Genomic DNA, 19764 nt, shown 5'->3' with positions numbered 1-19764 from the left:
ACTAATAAAGAAGTACAATCAATTGCATCCAAAGATAAAATAAAATTTTCAACTATAAAATTAGAAAAATCTATCAGAAGATTTATACTTAAAAAAGTGTCCGCAAAGTCCATTGCATACATTTTTTTATGCGGAAAAGTTATTATTACAATTAATAATGATATGTACAGCGATTGTCGTAAAAACAACAATAATTTCAATTTTAATTTTACGTAATATAAACGTTAAATTGAAAAAAATAATATCAGTCAATAAAGGACATACCTGCCACCAATACTGACGCTACCTGTACACACATATGCATATATAATATATGTACAAAGTAACATATCGCTCCCAAATGGAACTCTTTTTCTATACAGTCTCCATCACGATAAAATATCAGTCTAAAAGTGCCATTTGCGAAAACGAATATAAATCACGTTAAGTTATATAGCATATTTGTTTTTGTACATATATTATTGTTTTATTTTTTATAAATTTTTTTATTTTTCAACATTAAATAATATTGAAGTTAATTTCTTTTCGGAGTAAATCGATATTTGGCAAAGAGAATAGGCGATTGAAAATGTTTATAATGTTATGTCAAATCGAGATATTAATACATCTTTAGAGACATTAATTGAATTTCAATCGCATGTTTCAGTCAATACCGAACACAATTAATATTCTGAAGAAATAGTATGTATAAATGTCTCTGTATGTAGTATCTCATGGAACATCCACGTTGATGTCTAAATTCGTACGACGTCGCTAATAAGAACTAATATTATTATATCTGTGTTCGTTTTATTATCGTCTATCGTCGTTGTATTGGGCAACGCTAACAAAATCGCGGCCACATGCGATTTCTTCATGCGATCAAATGAATGATCTATCATCCCTAACTCTGACATAAACTCTGCAAAGATACTCCATAGGAACATATAAACCGTCTATTTATCCTTAACATTTCCTATCAATTGTATTGGCATATTCATGCCTTTTCACAACTTTGAACTTTCAGACGAGTATTCGCTTTTTACTTCATTGAAAGGATTCTAACTTTCAAAATTATAATCTCCATCGACTTAACAAATACAGTTTGAGACAAATTATATGAAAGGCGGAAATAATTTTCACAATCTCGTAGTACATACTTTGAAAAGAAATTTCGGAAAGAAAATATTTGACTATTTGACAGCAGTCTCTGATGTTAATCTATATACTATTTCTTAAAGGTACTTTTTGAAAGTGAATTTTTGTCAAACTGAAAAATAAGCTTAAACAGGCCCTATTGTATCTGAACATACAATATCTTTCACACTTTACCTGATAAATCACAGTGCGCGCGTACGCACGCGCGTTGTGTGTGTGTGTGTGTGTGTGTGTGTGTGTGTGTGTGTGCGCGCGCGCGCGCGCGCGTGTATGTATTATTTCTTTGCTTCCAAGATACTAATTCAATTATCAAACTCAGGAACGTAGAATTGTTTCATAATTGAGCAACTCCATCCGTTCATTACGAAGACATTCGTTTATCGTAACAGTTACGTCATTGTTCCCATAATCCACAATCAAATACATATTTTTTCATTCGTTGCTATTTTTTTCGTAGTCGGCCGTTTGAAAAATTGCTATTATAATTGCTACTATAATCTTTCCTTTCTAAAAAATATTATCCCAATAATGTTTCATGCTCGATATCCTTACAAAGATCAAGATATGCTATTGAATATTTCGAAAACTCTCCGAAAGCTCCCTGAAGCAGTAGACAACAATAATAGATTTCGAATATTCCATTTTGCACTTACAAAGCACGTTACAAAGCACTTATTTAGGAACGTGTAAAAACCATTGACTACCGCAAACTCGCTCGTCATTAGCCTCTTCAACAACTTGATCAGTTTGTTCCCGGAGCCACGTCGTTGTCATATATCACTCGTATTATCGAATCAGACAAACGCATGATCTGAACGTCTATCAGTAAAACGTCGACGTCCAGCTTCCACGTCGACACTCGTCGGCGGTGATCGGTATATATCCAGTTGATGACGAGGCTGGCAGACACTGAAAGCAGTAATTGGCACCAGCGTTGTTATCCCAATGTTGCGCGCCTTTGCATTGGAATCGAACTGCAAACTCGAGCCTCTGACCAACCAGTAACGTGTGGCAATACAGAATAAAAGAGAATTTGTCGCTGAAGCCGTCGCACGAGTTAGGCACATAGGTCGCCTGCAAATCGCTGAAATTCCGCCAAGAATTGAGGGAATATCGCACATGTACGGACTTATGGAAATCAAGATTGATTACGCGCACCGTGCCCTGGAGTGCCAAGGTCACGGGGTCCTGTATCACCACATTTTCCAAACAAACCTTACGCTCGCGCACTATATCCAGGAAGTTCGACAAACCGCCCGGTTGTTGAAAAAGTGGCACCAACATTCGATCGATCTTTTTTGGTATCGCCGGCGTAGATCTGCGCCTGCCATCATTCGGATAACGGTCGCACCAGTCATCACCAGTGGACACTGTATTATCCGTATTACTGTCTGGTCGAAAGGTGTCATCGTAGATCAGGTCGCTGTACGCGGAGTTAGGTATCTTCGGTATTTCGTCCATAAACATTCTCACATCGGCTAGATCGAGACCAAGCTTGTCAGCGAATCTGACGATCTTCTTTCTGTGCGGTGTACCCGGTGGCGTTTTTCCTGTCTTCAAGGAGGAACACCTTCGAACTCTTTGCGGTCTGTCTTCCTCTTCCTCCACTATCTCGCTGTGACTCTCTTGTTCCGGAGATGAATCCTCTTCTTTCGCGATAGAACTGCTGCCAAATTTCTTTAGTAACAGGCACAGCTTTTCCTCGTCGCTATCGTTTTTCTCAATTTTTAGCTTTAACTCGTTCCTCGAGATCGCCTCGGTCACTGGAGCATCGAAGTTCGAACGTTCCATCGTAAGCGCATCCGAAATATCAATGGTACTACCGTAAGATGAATGATCGGTATCGGTATCACTGGTAATCTCCTCCACTTTTAATTGCGATAAATTCTTTGGTAACGTTTCAGATTTCAATTCTATACGTTCTCCATTGTCCATATTTTCAATTACGTTAACCACGTTTTCAGCGCCGTTAAAAGAATCATCCTTCACTGTTAGGTCACTGTCAGTCTCAACATCTTGCGTCATGAAAAGACTGCCGTTTCTGACCTCGCACATCACGTTCTTCGATATACCATTGATACAGTGAACGTCATCGACCTCACGTTCATTCATCTCTTCTTCCTTTTCTTCCTCCTCATCTCGTTTATCGAGTTTGTTAAATACCTGCACTGTGCTGATGCCATTATTCGGTAGTTCAGAATCAGAATGAGATTTGGGCAAACAGATATGAGGGATAACGGAATCCTGGATCGTTCTAGATGGACTCTCGTCCTGCAGAGATACGGTACTGTCGTCGAATGTGCTCCACAGAGACTCGTGACTAGGCGACGTCGTTTCCTGAGAGCTTCTGCCGTTCAATGAGTCTTCTGAACTGCAGACCAATCCTTCTTGCCGGCGACCATTCTCGCAAGACGCAGGGTTTCTTCTCGACGAGCAACTCGATTCAGATGTTGTGTCGTCACAGCGTTCCGGATGCATTTCCGTTCGCTTGCGTTCGCGTCCGTTCAACGTAAGTTTGGTTCTCGCGAGAGCAGAAGCATTGGAGAGATTCGTAGTCTCGCTGTCCGAAGTGCTGCTGATAGGATCGAAATAGACTTCGCCCTTCGATTTATCCGCATCCGAGGACTCTGGATCAAAGAACACCTCCGAGGAGTCACTGTCAGGTGGCGTACCGGTTATCGGCGACGCGAACACGCAGGATTCGGGATCTTGATGAGCGCCTGTGACGCCAGACGTCATCTTGGTTCCGCTAGGCGAACAATGACAGGCGTCGTGATGACTTGCCTTCAAGCTCTCCGGGTTTACCAGCAGATGCGCCAATTCGGCGGCGGTCGCTTCCTCGGGGGGCGATCCCGGTCCATCCACTTCTGCCTCTTCTACTTCAATATCGTAAAAGAGATCCAATTCCGAACTGTGTCGCGGCTGATGCTGAAAGATCGGATGCTGATTATTGGTAAGATTACTGGCGATTACGTGCCGATTACTCGACGATGGATGCAACCAGGAGGTCTCGCACGGTTTGGCGGCATCCGCGCTCCGTTCGGGCGAATCGTTCTCGTTGCCCAGTGACGTTAGTCGTCGATGAAGACACCGGGCGAACGCCTCCGCACTACCTCGACAGCTGCTGGGAAGGAGAGAGCTGACCAAACCGCAGGAGGGTCCGCGGGCGTTGCCCGCTGAGTCCATGCTGTCCATCTTAAGGACAGTGGCGTCGGACGTTTCCTCAGCGTGCCTACCCTCCAACGGCAAGGGCGAGGTCAAGTCGTTGCCTCGGCCTGCCGGCAGGCTGGCCGAGTTGCCGTTCTGGAAAAAAAAAAAAAAAAAATGAGTTTTGTTTGCAATTACGAAAATGCGAATAAAATTGGAGAAGATTGCACATGTGTGTATATGCATGTATACAGTAAAGTTTTAAAGAAATCAAATTTAACTTGTTATTTGTCTATTAATTGTCAAAATATGAGATATAAAATTTTTCACCGCAAACGATCTCTTACGACGCAGTAATGTCGATCGTGAGATATTAAAAATGATAATTTTTTCTTTCTTTCGAGGAAACAACAGTCGAGATTATTAGTCAAATGTAATTGCGCTAAACGTATATTTCCTGGTAAAATATCTTGCGCCGATGCTGCTTAGGATTTACGAGCCTACGATTAATCATTCTTATTTCATCGATCGTGAGTCGAGTATTCGCGATATACAATTAAAGTTAGCTCCTTAATAGCTTGTTAACGGTACACCAGTAGAAATACAAAAAAGAAGAAACAAAAAGTTAACGCAAACATGTATTAATGACGTAGTTCGTCATTAATAGTAACGAAAGTCACAACATTGGCTCATGGCCATAATATTACGCGTATCGAAGCAGCGCTGCAGGAAGTACAAATGATTGGTCATTACGATCCACGTGCAACATTCTGACGCACAAAGTCCAGCTCCAATCGAATCAGCCTTTGATTTTTTGTGGAAACACAAAATAACTTAATCGCATATATACGTATCGAAAAATTAAAAGAATTACTTAAATTTATGTAACTACTTTGTACTCTCGACACGAATAGGCGAGTAGCGTGAGTCAAGGTTCACATGTAACGATTCACAATCAAAGGAAATATTTAAACATTGAAGTGTAACTATTGGCAAGACAAAAGAAGTATGGTCGTCTTTCTTGTATTCTTCTTTGCTATCGTACGCCCAACAACTATTTTTGGCATCATGAAAGCTGTAATCGACCGTCGACAGCGACTGGCAAGCAAAACGCAGCGCAATCGCTATTTGAATCACGCTTTATGGATGAATGAATTCGTCGTCGAAATCCATCGAAACGCACAAACCTGGGAAGATCACAAACCACTGATCTTTTACTTAAACAAGAAATCACCGTCGTATCACACGATGAAAATTTGACGTCCAAGAAAAAGAAAAGCAAACACACAACAGAATTATCGCAACGAACAAATAATCGATCAACTGCAGGTTGTCGCCCGATACTATCCGCGATAGATTCGAGAGTGCGCTTAGAAAATCTCATGCACGCCACTGTGAGAAAATTGGAACGATATAAATACACACTCAATTGGCCGCGAATCAATTCCTCACCTCTTGGACGCGCGCACTAAGGTGATACTTTGTTCGTGCGAATTCTGCGCGGATTCGCCGCGTTTTTTTTTTTTTTTTTTTTTTGCTACGTTATGAACGAATATTTGGCAAGCGATTGATCGGCACTTATTTTCATCTCTAAGCCACGACCTCGGACGGAGTAATTTTAAAAAATGCATAGAAAAATAACTCGCTTCTTGATTTATGTAACCGGCGCTTTCGCGACCAAAACACTCATCCCACGTTTGCAGAGCAAGATTTATTCAATTGCGAAGCATTACCCTGACATAGACAGATATCTTTTGATTAAAGATGTACAAATAATTCAAATTGAAATTTGAATTTGAATTAAAATTGAATCCAACCGAATACGCTGCTTTCAAATCTGATAGGTTCGCATTCGAATGGTTTGAGAATTTCAAATCATCGATTTCGAATTGATCGCCTATTTTGATTTTTTCATTTATATCTCCTGCGCGCATTTATATCAATCTTGTATTATTACGTACAAATTCTAGTACCTGATTTTGTTTGTCGTTTTCGTAAACTTGTTTTAACGTTTTACATATAGATCTATATCACAATTTCACAAAATTTAGAATACAAAATTTAAAATTGTTCCATTAGCCTAATAAAGTGCACTGAAATACTATCACTTTGATAGTAACTTTATAACTCATTTATTCAATGCTCATTATCAGTATAATACCTTTACGCTTATTGACTAATAGCTATTATAAATTTTTACACATTATTTTTAACTCATTATGTTTTTGTATAATTATTTTCTAAAATAATTTCTTGCGATTAATTTTCTTGTTTATTAAAAAGGATTTGCGACATTATTGAAAATACTATAATACGATTCCATTCTATTCAATTTCCCAAATGCTTAATTAACACACTTCAACTTTCAGTCTCTTAATATCGAGCAATAAGTAATAATCGTTAATAATAACTTCCTGAAAATATAGAAAGTTTAAGACATCCGTCGGTTGATGTATTATACAAACACGGTCCAGAAATAGTAGCATTGCCAGCAATACCGTTTAATGTTAGATGCGAGTATCAAGTCGGTACCAAACCGGTTTTGCGACCGCGTAGCTCATCGGGGAAAAGGGAGCGTGTGTAAAGGGATTAAATTTGAAGCGGCCCCGAAGTGACAGGCAGGCTTCTCTGTTTTTCCAGTTGCGCTCCTCGCGTACATACACCACAGTTACGTTTCAGACGTAGACGTGTTCACGCGTACCGTATCTGATCGTGTCTATCGATAGTCTAGGCGGTCGTGATAGATAATCGTTATGTAAGACGGGGCTCGGCATAAGCTTAAAGGCTGTTGGCCTCCAATGACGGTAGAAAACACGTACAAATGGAGTTTTTAATCTCATTCTTTCCAAAAACTTCTCATGAAAAACTCCCCAGTCAGCAAATAATGTTTTTTTAAATTTTTTAAAACCAAATTAAGAATAAACTTTTAAATAAACATTTAATAAACGTTGTCTGCTGAGTGAGTCGAGTCTCTTGGATCTACTGGATATTTCACATCGCAAATTCTTATTAAGTGTACAAATATCAAGTTAAAATCTATAATTTGCCTGAAAGGTTGAGGAATTGAAAAATAATGAAAATTTTATGATTAAACTATATTCGTATATTTGTACAATAAATACGAGTATTAAAATTTATTTTAAAAAAATGGATTATTTAATACGTTTAATAGATGCGGAATAAACTTTTTCTCAATGAAAAAATTTGCTTATTAAAAGTATAAACATAATTATAATATACAGCTACATTGATAGGACAATGATAATTCTAAATCTACATTTTTTGCGAGCTATACTTTAATCGCTCCACGTTGCTTCAAATTACATACGATCTTATTCTTGTGCGTTTATGATCAAAATAGAAAAAAATTACGAATCAGATGAGATAAGAAAAGCGAGAATTAAGTAGTTTAAATAGAGATCTACAGCAAAGGGAGCAGAGATTTGAAATTTGTTGTTACGAACTGCCTTATCTGCGATAATGATGAGCGTCGAGTGATCACAGATGCCACGGCTCACAGTATCCTGAATCGATTTTTCTAAATCGATTTATTCATATAATATAGCAATATACAACAATCATTCCTAAGTCTCTTTACGACTAACAATATCACGTATTCCCATTGTCGAGAGAATGAGAAACCGATTTCCAATTGATTCCATTGTAATAAAACGCGTCCTTCGCGAAGAATTTAGTTGACGACGTCAATTTAACAGATCAGATCTATCGCTTAATATTTCATAGTAATGTCATAATATATCATATACATATGTATAATAAAAAAAAAATTATAATATTGTATAAAAATTAGTAGAAAATAAAAAAAATATTACCAAAACTTATTTTTAAAAAATTAAATTTTGATAATTAAAAAATGAATGTCTTGTATTTTTTCTATATAAATCTAAACAACTTTACGTATAATACATTACGATAATGACAGTTATATCGATTTTTTAATTTAACCATTGCGCCTTAAGAAAGCTTGCTTGATATCAGACACTCGTCAAAAGCTCAATGTTTCCAGCAGGTCTATTTTCGCCTCATTATAGAGAGAGATAGAGCGAGAAAGAAAGCGAGACAAGGGGCGATGTTTTATTTCCGTGCGATCGTTCACCGACAAAGTTTAAATCGTAACTACTTGACCCGTGGCTAGGGCACCATTGTAATTTATCGCGACAGATTTATCGCTCTTTCGTGGTCTGCAAGAAGATTGCCCAATCATCATCGGGATCTCGCTCCCTAATTGATTAGTAACAAACTGTGCGGAGATATAATGAATCGTGTTACTTGCGCTCACAAGATCCCCCAATCTTCTATCGAAAGAATTCAAATTCTCGTTATACATTTTATAAAGCCAGGTTCTTTGAATCAGTTGTTGTCTTATACCTGTTTTATAACTGAATACATATAAATTAGTTTAAAGTATTAAAATTTCACATTACATCGTACAATATTATATCAAATATTAGTTGAAAAATTAAATAATAGAAATTAAATAATTTCTCAAAATTTTAGAAACTAAATAATTTCTTAAAAAATATAACCAGAAAAAGCATTTGAGAAGGGCGTTCATAAAAAAAGAGTAAAAATGAAAGAAAAAACAACATTAAAAAAAATCATTCTCATTTATCATTTTTATTTGCTATTTAATTCAGATTAATTCAATGTTTATAAAATACAAAAAAATATTCGAAAAGATTACTAAATATATCATGACTTCTTAAATATTGACTGAACTGTAAGAAATCAAACGACGACCAGATGTTTGAATTGTTGTACTAATTTCTCAGCTAATCAATCATGATGAATTGAGGGACTTAGCGCCATTAATAGCCTGATAAACTGACAGATTTAGAATTTGCGTACGCGTCTCTTATCACTCCGACGAGCAATTATACGGATGTTAGTTATTCGGATTTCGCTTTAATTGATTGAGCTCGCGTTTATTCGCGATAGGACGATAAACCGCATTATCGGGTCATCGCATAAAAGCCTGTAAATTTTTTATTTAAAATCACTATACTAAGCAAATGCGCTCTTTAAACATTTAAATTTAACCTTTAATCAAAATTTTTTTTTCTGCACTTTACTTAACAATAAGACTTAGTACGAAGAAAAGTTGCACATTCTATAGGGATTATGAAAAAGAATTGTTTTGGGACCTCACATTTCGTTCACAGAGCCACCTGTCGCAGTTCAAAAAAATTCATAAAAGAGTAAATAGAGAAATCGAAAAAAAAAAACGTTAACTAATAATCCATTGATACATTTGCAAGTGAACGCTAGGTCTCGAGTTCGAGGCCGATGAGGGTCCGATTTCTTGCCAAGAGTAAATAAAGTCACAGTTTATATTTAGCCTGAATGGAAATCTGCGAAAGCTGCGACGGCTTTCAAGAGGACGATTTTATATGTTTTTCATAAAGAAACCGTGAAGAATGGTGACACGTGAAAGCCTCGCCCTGAAATTCATTCATCTTGATAACGTTACGAATATACGATTCAAATGAAATAAGCAACTTCTTGAATAATGACAGTTTGCTATTCGATATGCATGCGAGTATATGCAAATAATTGCAGAATGCATATGGTAATAAGAGATAAAATGCGGCTTAACTGGCCGTTGCGTCGGCATAGTAATTAATATACCACTTTAATATTTAATTTAAATTCCCTTGTAATGTGAAAAAACTACCAACTTTCCCAATTCTCTAATTAAAAAATCTTTCCTATCAAAAACTAAAATATATTAACTCGATTACATTCGTATGGACAAATGACAATCACGGAGATAAAAATTGATTATTTTATTTAGCTGATATTTTTGTAATAACGTTTAAATGTAATAACAATTAATAACATTTAATGTAATAACAATTTAAATCAATTTAATTGTTATGTAGTTATATGAAACAAATGAAGGTCGAATTCATCATTATTAACAAGACATTCATTAATAGCACTTGGAGTAACTTGGCGGATGGACAGGACACGTTCGAATAAGATTCGAGAGCTCTGCTGATCTATACTTGCCAGTCGTGCAAGTTAATTTCTTATTGACAGCTATAAAATGGCGGGATAAAAAGAGAATGACATTCGACGTTTTATAAAGACATTTATATAGACAATATCCTTTGGCAAGTAACGTACGTGAACACGCGCATAGCTCGTGCATGAACATCACTCTCATCGGCATCCGTCGCATCGCGTCTCAAAACGTATTTTTTTGAAACGTATTAGTTGATTCTCACAATCAGTAAGACATCAAAAACGCTATAAATAATAAAACTATATACGAGTGACAAAAATTCGCGAATAAACATGACGACCGCGCATCTTTTCGTACACCAAAATGCGGTTGAATTCATCTATAACATATTTAAACTAAAAATGATTTCACCGCAAACGTAAAACTCGAAACGAACGGCATTCTGTTTCATAATCAGTGAAAGAAAAATCCAAATTTTTCAAAAAAAAAACGAGCATTTTCCTATCGCAAATTCGACCTCGTCACCTCGCCAGATTCGATATGCTATCACGAGGAAACTTTCCGGGAACCGAGAACATACGTCGTTAAACTAACGCTAGTCTACAAGATTTGAAATAAATTGTTTCATCGTCGCGTCGTCCTCTCGCGAATAAGTATGATTGCATCTGCATACCCGTTGCACCCCCATTGCTAAATGTAGGAGAAAATTAATCTCCGTTACAAAAACACTCGCGTGACTCAGCTTTTAAATCGCATAAGCGTTTCTGACAGATGCTTGAAGAAATCAATATCGCCTTATTATTTAACGGAATCTACGCAGCAGTGTACATTTTTGTTAACGAGAGCTCATTTCTCTGCGCTGAGCAGAAAATTTATTTAAGCTCTCATATCTCCACCCTGACTCATTTACGAAACTTTTTGCAGATTTATATTATATGTGCATCTTATGTGCACATAAATCTATGTAGCATCTGTTCGTAACGAAGCAAACCATTTTCAAAAAACATACAGAATAATAAATTAGTTAAAAAAATTTTTTTATTTATTACCAATTATTATTATGTTTTCTTAAAAATACAAATCGAAGTAACGTCACACCATTTCCAAAATTACAAATCCAGTATTAACGAAAACTTTTATCCATTAGCAATATTATTTTTCTATGGAGAGCACGTATAGTGTTCTAAACAATCGCGTCGATAAGAAGGGTCATTATCTCACACAATAAATGTCAATTCAACAATCATACATTATTGCCCGTTCAATGTTATCAAGTTAGCATTGCGCGATAATAGGTCGCGTAACGTGATATATCGATCAATATTTATCAATGGGTGGCTAGCACGATCCATTCCTAGCCGGAAATCAACTTAAATACTAATGCAAATTCTTTTGTATTTCAAAATGGATAACAGTAGAAAACTTGTCATTCTCTCATATAACTAATACGCAATCGAATACAAGCGTCTTGTAAAAATATCTTATTTTATTTAAAGAAATTATAATAAATTATTAAAGCTATTCAAATTAAATCACCATATCATAAACACATTAATAATAACAGTAATGACATAATCTTTTCATTTGGATAGTTTCGCTCAGTAGAAATATTTTTAAAAAGTTTTCAAGTTCCAACATTTGTGAATAAAATATTAGGAAATAAAACTAAACAAGAGTTTCTTGTTGTTCTGTTATAATTTTAAATGAACGTGAGGCTATATATGTATAAGACACAATTATTATTTAATAATAAATTTAATAATAAAAATTTGTTACGCAGAATTTAATATCTAATTATAATCATAAAAAATTAAAAAAAAATATTGCGAATTTTGTTACAACACTTTCAGTGTTAATATATATATATATATATATATATATATATATATATATATATATATAATATATACACACACACAAACACACACACACACACACACACACACACACACACACACACACACACACACACACAGTCAGCATTTGCGTCATAATATAACAGACTGAATCAAAATAAATGATCATCTTTATTCAACGTGTAAGAACGTAATTATACATACGAAGCGATTATTATCAGATGTAAATTATTTGAATAATCGCGAAGCTTGTGTAAGGCGCTAACTAGCAATTGCGATTCACGTAAGCTTCGTGGCGCTCGCAGTAGTTGCTCTAGCTAAACTCATCTTCATCAATAATAACGCATCGACACTGGTTGACTCTTATAATTAATGTCTTTTACGATTGGTTACTTTTAAAATGCGTTCCGAATGAGATTCATTGTTATTCACAAATATAAATTTTTAAATATACATATTTCAAGTTTTTTTTTTTAACTTTATTCTTCTGTATCTCTAATCAGTTTTTAGAATTCGATGCTATTATTATTGTTATAATTCGATGCCAAGGTAAAATATCAAAAAATAATAATATGTAACAATCAATCAGTTAACAAAATTTAAATCTAGAATCTAAAGGCTGAAAAAGCAATAGAACACTGTTCACTTGATCATCGTTTATCAAACCACAGCAGGCTCAGAAACAAAAATTTTAGCGCGTTAATTATAGAAAAACAGAAATTAACTGGTACAAAAAAAAATTAGTATTAAATTATCAATTTATTATTTTATACATGTATAAGCAAGAATATAAAACTTCTTGAGAGAATTTATAACCTTAAACAAGAAATTTTATATTCTTGCTTATATGAAACAATGAATCATTGATTTGATACTAATTTTTTTTCTGTGTAGACATAACCAATCGGAGTATGCTTGTAAATTGTGAGACGATAATTCTGTGAATCGTCTTTATAAATTTCTTTGTTGACAAAAGTAAAGAGAAGCTGAATAAAAAAAGAACTTATTCTGGGGTAACGATTATGCAGCGTGAAATATAGCGCTGTGTATGAAAAAAAAAAAAAAAGAAAAAAATAAACACACTCGTGATGGTATCGATGTACTATAATTAGAATGTATATTTGTATGGCGGATTTTATCGCGTGCTGCGACGGTGAATGTACGCACAATCGCACATACGAAATGTAATTGCGTTGCACATGAAAAGCTGGATGAAGCAATGAGTCAGTACTCATGTACGAAAAAAAAAACTTTTTTAAAATTCAAACAAGATTTTTTCAACAAATTCAAATAAATAACATATAGATATATATAATTTGTTTACTATAGTTGTAATTGTAAAATAAAGGCATATTTGAACAACTTCTTAAACGATTATCTTAATCTTCATATGTTCATAAAAGCTTATAATTTTATTGTATAATTCCTCCTAGCGACCCAACTTTAGATAATGTCACCTTTCAAATGATAAACACTCGATACTACACTTACTGGGAAAATTTCGCATCATTATTATTACGATAGATTTATGAAATTTCACTGACGTAAGAATTGATTTCGTAATGTTTCTAAGGTTGAATCCAAAGTTTGATAGTGCACGATAGGCGAATCTCGAGGTCATGATATTTGAATGGCGCGAGAAATATTGCGATGTATTGTAATATAAAAGGAATGATATTTCTCTCTCGTTGTAAAAGTGCACGTAAGCTATCGATAATGCATTTGAAAAACGATGCATCGAATACGTATCAGAAAGAAAAGTATCTTACAATACATTGCATTCTTTAACGAACATTGATGATGATTATAATTGTGAGTTTAAATTAAAAAAATATAATTTTTCTCCTTAAATTAAAACAAACATTATTCTGATTCTTCATTGCTGGTGCAAATGTAAAATCTTTGAGAATAAAAAAATAAGCTATTCTTTATATTATAATTATAATTCTGTCATTATATTTCTCTATTTCTCCCACAGTTACAATATAGCATTAGTTATAAAATTATTAAAAATATGCAGATGATGCGGATAATCTGTTAAACAACAACTAAAAAAAAAACGTAACTTTCCTACATCCGTTCGATCAAGCGTTTATTACCAATAATTATCGAGTTCGATGTAGATGTGTATAAGTGTAAGTATTTTTTCATACGCCACCGTTGCATACGAATAGATACGTTTACGTAATCGCTCTGCATCGTACCAATCAGTTCTTCTTTACGACATACACATGCATTATAAGAATTGTCCGCAATCAGCGATGAAACGATTAGCGTTGATATATTTATAGCAGCTATAAAAATTGACGCCACTCACGTATATTACGAAACCTTGAACTTCTCTCGGCATATTTTTGATAACCGTTGATAATCGACGGACAAAAAAATAATTGTAATCGTATTTTAAAAACAAACGTATACCTGATCCATTGAAAGAATCTTTAATTCCTAACTTTATTATGCATAACTGATTATTTTCTAAAATAACACATTATTATTAAATATTCATAATAAAAAATTAATGCTTAGAATTTTTATCAATTTTTTGTTGCATGATTTTTTATCTATTTTCTAGTTTTCAGAAAGTAAAAAGATTGCATATTGACTTATTGTTGGAGTAATTTTTAAAAATTAAAACATTCGTGAAAATTTAAATAAAATAATTATAAAATTAGTAATAACATTTCATAATGCAAATGTAATTTTCTTAAAAATCATAGTATTATTAATAATATCTTCAATTGTTGGAAAAGTCAAACAATAAAGAAAGGTTATCGCTTTAACATTAACATGATTATCGCTTTAACATTAACATGGCAAAACTTGTGCAAGAAACGTCATCGCAATATATGCAATCTTTTTATTGCACTTGAAGATAATCTTACAATTTGATAAGGAGATTCAAAATTCATATAGAGGAAATGGATTTAAAATTGTATGTATGTTTCGACAAGAAACGTAACTAAAATCTTTATTTTGTTAATATAATCATTAAAAAAATGTAATGTTTTACAGAGAATATTTAATTCTCTCTATATGTATACATATATATATATATATATATATATATATATATATATATAATTTTCTGGTATTGTATAATAAAATGTATAATAAAAATTTGTACATTGCAATCTGAAAGAAAGTTTTGCGATCAACATTCGTATGTCGAGAAAAAATAATTGAACTCGACACATGACAAAAAAAATGTAGAGGGACGGAAACTAACAGTAAGTAAGTAAAACGATTAAAGTTGCACGATAAGAAACTGCGTGAGAGAGGCTGCTTGATATATTCGTTATATCATTAACGAAACTTTAATAACATTGTTCTGAGTCAAGGAAAGGGGAATTATCGCGGTTATCGTTATTCGTTGCATCTGCTCAGCAATAAATCCACGGTTTATCTCCAACAAAGCGTCTGCACGTCTCGAAGAGAGGAAGAATTCGTTCATTCATTCGTTACAGTAACTAAATGGTACATGGAAAATTCTATTCTTGCGATTATCGGCATTATTTTCATTTCGAGCAACATTTCCACATAATTCTGCTAAAAATTTTGCGATTATCTACAATTGCGCACTTAATCAAGCGCTAGATTGGTAATGAAAGTGACTTGTGAACATTAAGAGAAGTAATCCGAACGTATATACAATTATCCATTGTAAATAAGATATTTCATAATAAAGACTACGGTCATGATATGACCGTAATATATAAAGAACTCGACACGACGACACGTGACGTTTTTACAGTAATTCTGATCCAAAGATCAAGATCTGCTTTTTTCAAAGAATTAATATTATTTTTCACGCGTAAAATTTTTTCGTGTTAATGAATTTATTAAATTTTGATCTTATCCTAACAGCGTGTTCCACACACACACACACACACACACACACACACACACACACACACACAAAACCGTACGAAAGGTATTGGAATCGTGTAAAAATGCGACTCACGTCCGTTGTGACAGACAATTCTTATCAAAACAAATAGAGGACTCGGTGACTCGTGGAGGTCGCCGAATCGACAGCAATTCGCATCTGATATTATCATAACGGCTTCTTATCGGTCTGGTCGGCAATGATGCAGATTATACAATGATGTAGATCCAGCGCAACTGATTGTGAATGCAGTCTGCGACGATCGTCGCGTCGCGCGTCGCCTCTCGACTCTATTTTCGGTGTCAAGGCGCTCAAGAAGGCTCTCCGCTATCGAGTCGACCTTCGCATTACCGTCAATACCGTGGAATGTTAATTTATTCGTATCACGTATCGAGAGGAATAACCTTACTGTAGTCAACCCTTGGAGAATCTCCCCGACGCGACTATGAAAATAGTGCATTCGCAACGTACACCGCACGCAAGTGCAACAAATTGCATGATGAACCCTCATTATGTCTTTTCGCAAAATGTTTCAACATTTTTACGCAAATGTTACACGAAACTCGCAACCGGCTGGGGGAAAAATAATAGATTCTGATTTTGCATTCAAATTTCTTTCCAAGTGTCTTCCGGCAGTGTCATTTTATCCTCGTCTAACATTTAATAAACAACAAAGACAAAATGACACCTGGGAGACCTTCGGGAGGTAATTCGAATCCACTCCCTTGAAGAATCGTTTTTCAACCAACGTACATAATATTTATGTATATACATATATTCTATTATCATTACTTACAATTAGTTTAAATGCGCGCGGCTTAAAAGAATAAGCGATATTTTTATTTACCATCGATTTGGTTTGTTCCGCAGACGTTTTCGACTCATCCTGGATTCCTTTCTGTGTCACGATCATTTTCCTCCGCAATATCGTCTACTAATTGACGATTTCTTATCCAAAAACTTGCACGTAAAGGATCAGTGACGTTGTATCACGTCGCACAAATCGTAGTACCATCGACGATCATGGAGTTCCGTGCAGGCCGGCATATTTGCGGTTCATCAAATACGAAGAATATTATTTATATATCGGTATAATTGAGTGATAGGATTTATTCTTAGATATGGAATCCACTCTTGTATCCTCACACACGACAATTCCCGACACGAATAAAAGTATATCATAATGCTCATGACGTTCCGCCATATGATGACGACCTCACACGAACAAAGCCAACGCACAACACAATACAATTCAGTAAGTCATATTGTTTTCGCACATTTTTTTGCTCATGATTTCGTTTTGAAAAAATTTTCTCAAACCTACGTACTTTGTGTTTATTTTCTTCGAATCTTCCGCGCTGGCATTCGACGTCAGTAGCAACGCACAGAATTTAAATTAAATGCGACGCTACCGTAAACTCAAAAATCCCAAACTCCCATTCCTCAACTGGTACCGAGAGACCATCCAGTTGGTCTCTCGAAAACGATTCCGTTTTCTAAATATGTCACGATTTCTTTTCCTTCTTTTTTTAGCGCGAGTCTTTCCGAACTTAACGGGTTTCGAACGTCGTTGTTCAATTTGAAGAACGGAACGCGAATAGTTATGAAGATGCCTTTTCCTTAATTTTTTTATCGCTCACGGGCAACCGTTCCGTGGATCGGTCGTAAATTCGAACCGGTCAAACGTACAAGGATTTTTTTCGGAGCGACAAAGTTGCGAAGGCACCGCGAAAGGAGCGTATGCGTGAGGACAGACACAGTAAAAGGAGCCGGCACGACCGGCCGGCTCTTACACTGACTTCTGACTGGTCGAGCTAGTAGTAGGTGACTCCGAGAACCCCTGTCCCCTACCACCATATCGCATAGCAACCGTTCGTAAAGCGACTGATAACTGCTTGTATGTACTTCGTCAGGCATCGACGGATCTCGCCGAACGCGATATGTACATATACATACATCAATATATTCCAACAAAAAAAAAAGAGGATTGGAGCAGACGAGAGACTGAAGAATGGCGCAGAGGGGTGAAGGCAAAGAAACTTTGATCAATCTGTTGGACTGTTGATCGGAAATAATGTACGGAACGTACCGGACACACGAGTGCGAGAGAACTGAACTTCGTATCTTATCGTTTGAAATTACAATCTAAAGCTTCGATTGAGAAATAGAAAATTTCCTACTTCGAAAATTAAAAAATCAGAAATAAATTGTTAAAATCACTAGAAATGATCAAACTTATTGGATAGAAAATTTCATTCTTCTTTTTTATTCGGAAAGCACTAAAATACAATTTGATTGTATTAATATTTTCCATCTTAGTCTCAATCATTTTACATTTGAATGTTTAAAAGGAGTTTTTAAGACGTTACAATATTTATAATATATTACAATTTTTTATAATTTATTTTTTTAATACTTTCAATCAAATATTTTACTTCTTCTTAAAAATTACCTTTCAATAATACTCATTTTTAAAAATGTTCACAAAAACATTTTTTGGCTGGTTAAAGTTTTAAAAAATTTACATTAGGAAGTCTCATCCAAGGTTTAAACAAATTGGCACACAGTCGTGAATTTACATCATTATCGCACCTTGAGAGGTGTTTTATTCTCGAAGGTGCGATTCCAAAAGAGTCGAGTCAAACCGAAATAAATTTATGGCGCTTCTGAACAGAAAGAGAATCGGCGCGGCGCATTCGAATTGTTGATACGAACGATCGAGAAATGGCGTGTTCGATTTCGTTGAAATCGCGCACACACCCAAGAGATAGTAGTGCACAGGTCGTAAATCGGAGTGATACGACTTCAATTTTTAGCCTCTTCGCATGGACGGCGCATATCGTACTGCCAATAATAACAATTTTCGTATGAGCGTTGTGCACGCGGAAAACAAAATAAGATAACAGTGTGTAAGTTACGTATCCGGCGCGATAAAATATTGTAAGAAAATGCTAGCGCGTGCATCTTTCGGTATTACTCAAGTGACAAAAGAGATCGTAAATTAGCAATCAAATAAAGAGAGAATGAATACAAATAATTAAAGAGAATTAGGATGATTTAATATTTATCTTTAATATATGCGGTGACTTAACTTCCTGTCGCGACATCGACCTCCTTCTATTGATCTTATCGTATGATTTTATCGATTTTCGTCACGATAATGCCGATATTTTCAGATCCAAGTGTGCTCGACCCTGAGGCTACATTTTTTTTATAAATATTCCAATCGGCCAATAAAAGTAAATAATAAAATTTTATTTCTCATTTACTTTTCTACGAAAAAAACGTGCCCCTTAAACAGCATCCGTAGGCGTTCTTCAACGAACACGAACATCCGTTTTATCGCGACAGACACAAATTCCCACTCGGAAGTAAAATATGAGTTACGCGTGATAGAATACAAATTTCCCCGGGAAAGTATCTTCGCCTTTTCTCCTCGCAATCCCCTTCCTCTTTCTTATCGACAATAATCCGAAAAAATATACATAGTTTTTTCGCAAAACAGTAAACAAAATAAGATTTTATTATTTATTTTTATCGAGCGCGTAATGGTATAATCGTAGATATAAGATTGTGATTCAAAAGTTTAATAAGCAAACGACGTTATTACCGGCGCGCGGCACGCGGCGCGCCGCCACGCCGCCGCGCCGGAAGGATAAAAATGCGGTTGGCCGATTGGCCATTGCACTCGACGATGCATCGCGAGACAGAATCGACTCTCCACCTTCGTCCCTTCTCGCCCCTCC

General features: G+C 35.3%; 1 protein-coding gene across 1 annotated transcript; it reads right to left on the bottom strand.

Annotated features, from left to right (window-relative positions):
- Nucleotides 1–272: 272 nt before the first annotated feature.
- On the bottom strand, nucleotides 273–19606 carry LOC105192868 (glycogen-binding subunit 76A). Its single transcript, XM_011157136.3, has 2 exons — nucleotides 16866–19606; nucleotides 273–4440 (listed from the first exon to the last, which is right to left on the bottom strand). The coding sequence occupies exons 1-2, from the start codon at nucleotides 16929–16931 to the stop codon at nucleotides 1960–1962; spliced, it is 2547 nt and encodes an 848-aa protein (XP_011155438.1). The 5' UTR covers nucleotides 16932–19606; the 3' UTR covers nucleotides 273–1959.
- Nucleotides 19607–19764: the final 158 nt, after the last annotated feature.

The sequence above is a fragment of the Solenopsis invicta genome, chromosome 8, assembly GCF_016802725.1.
Source record: "Solenopsis invicta isolate M01_SB chromosome 8, UNIL_Sinv_3.0, whole genome shotgun sequence".
NCBI classification, from domain to species: domain Eukaryota; kingdom Metazoa; phylum Arthropoda; class Insecta; order Hymenoptera; family Formicidae; genus Solenopsis; species Solenopsis invicta.
Note: the sequence above shows the minus strand (reverse complement) of the source record. Positions and strands in the feature narration are given on the sequence as shown.

Coding starts and splice junctions, on each gene's coding strand:
- LOC105192868 (XM_011157136.3), bottom strand. CDS start 16,931: ATGATCGTGACACAGAAAGGAATCCAGGATGAGTCGAAAACGTCTGCG. Junction 4,441..16,865: donor CGGAACAAACCAAATCGATG/GTAAATAAAAAT, acceptor TTTTTTTTCCAG/AACGGCAACTCGGCCAGCCT.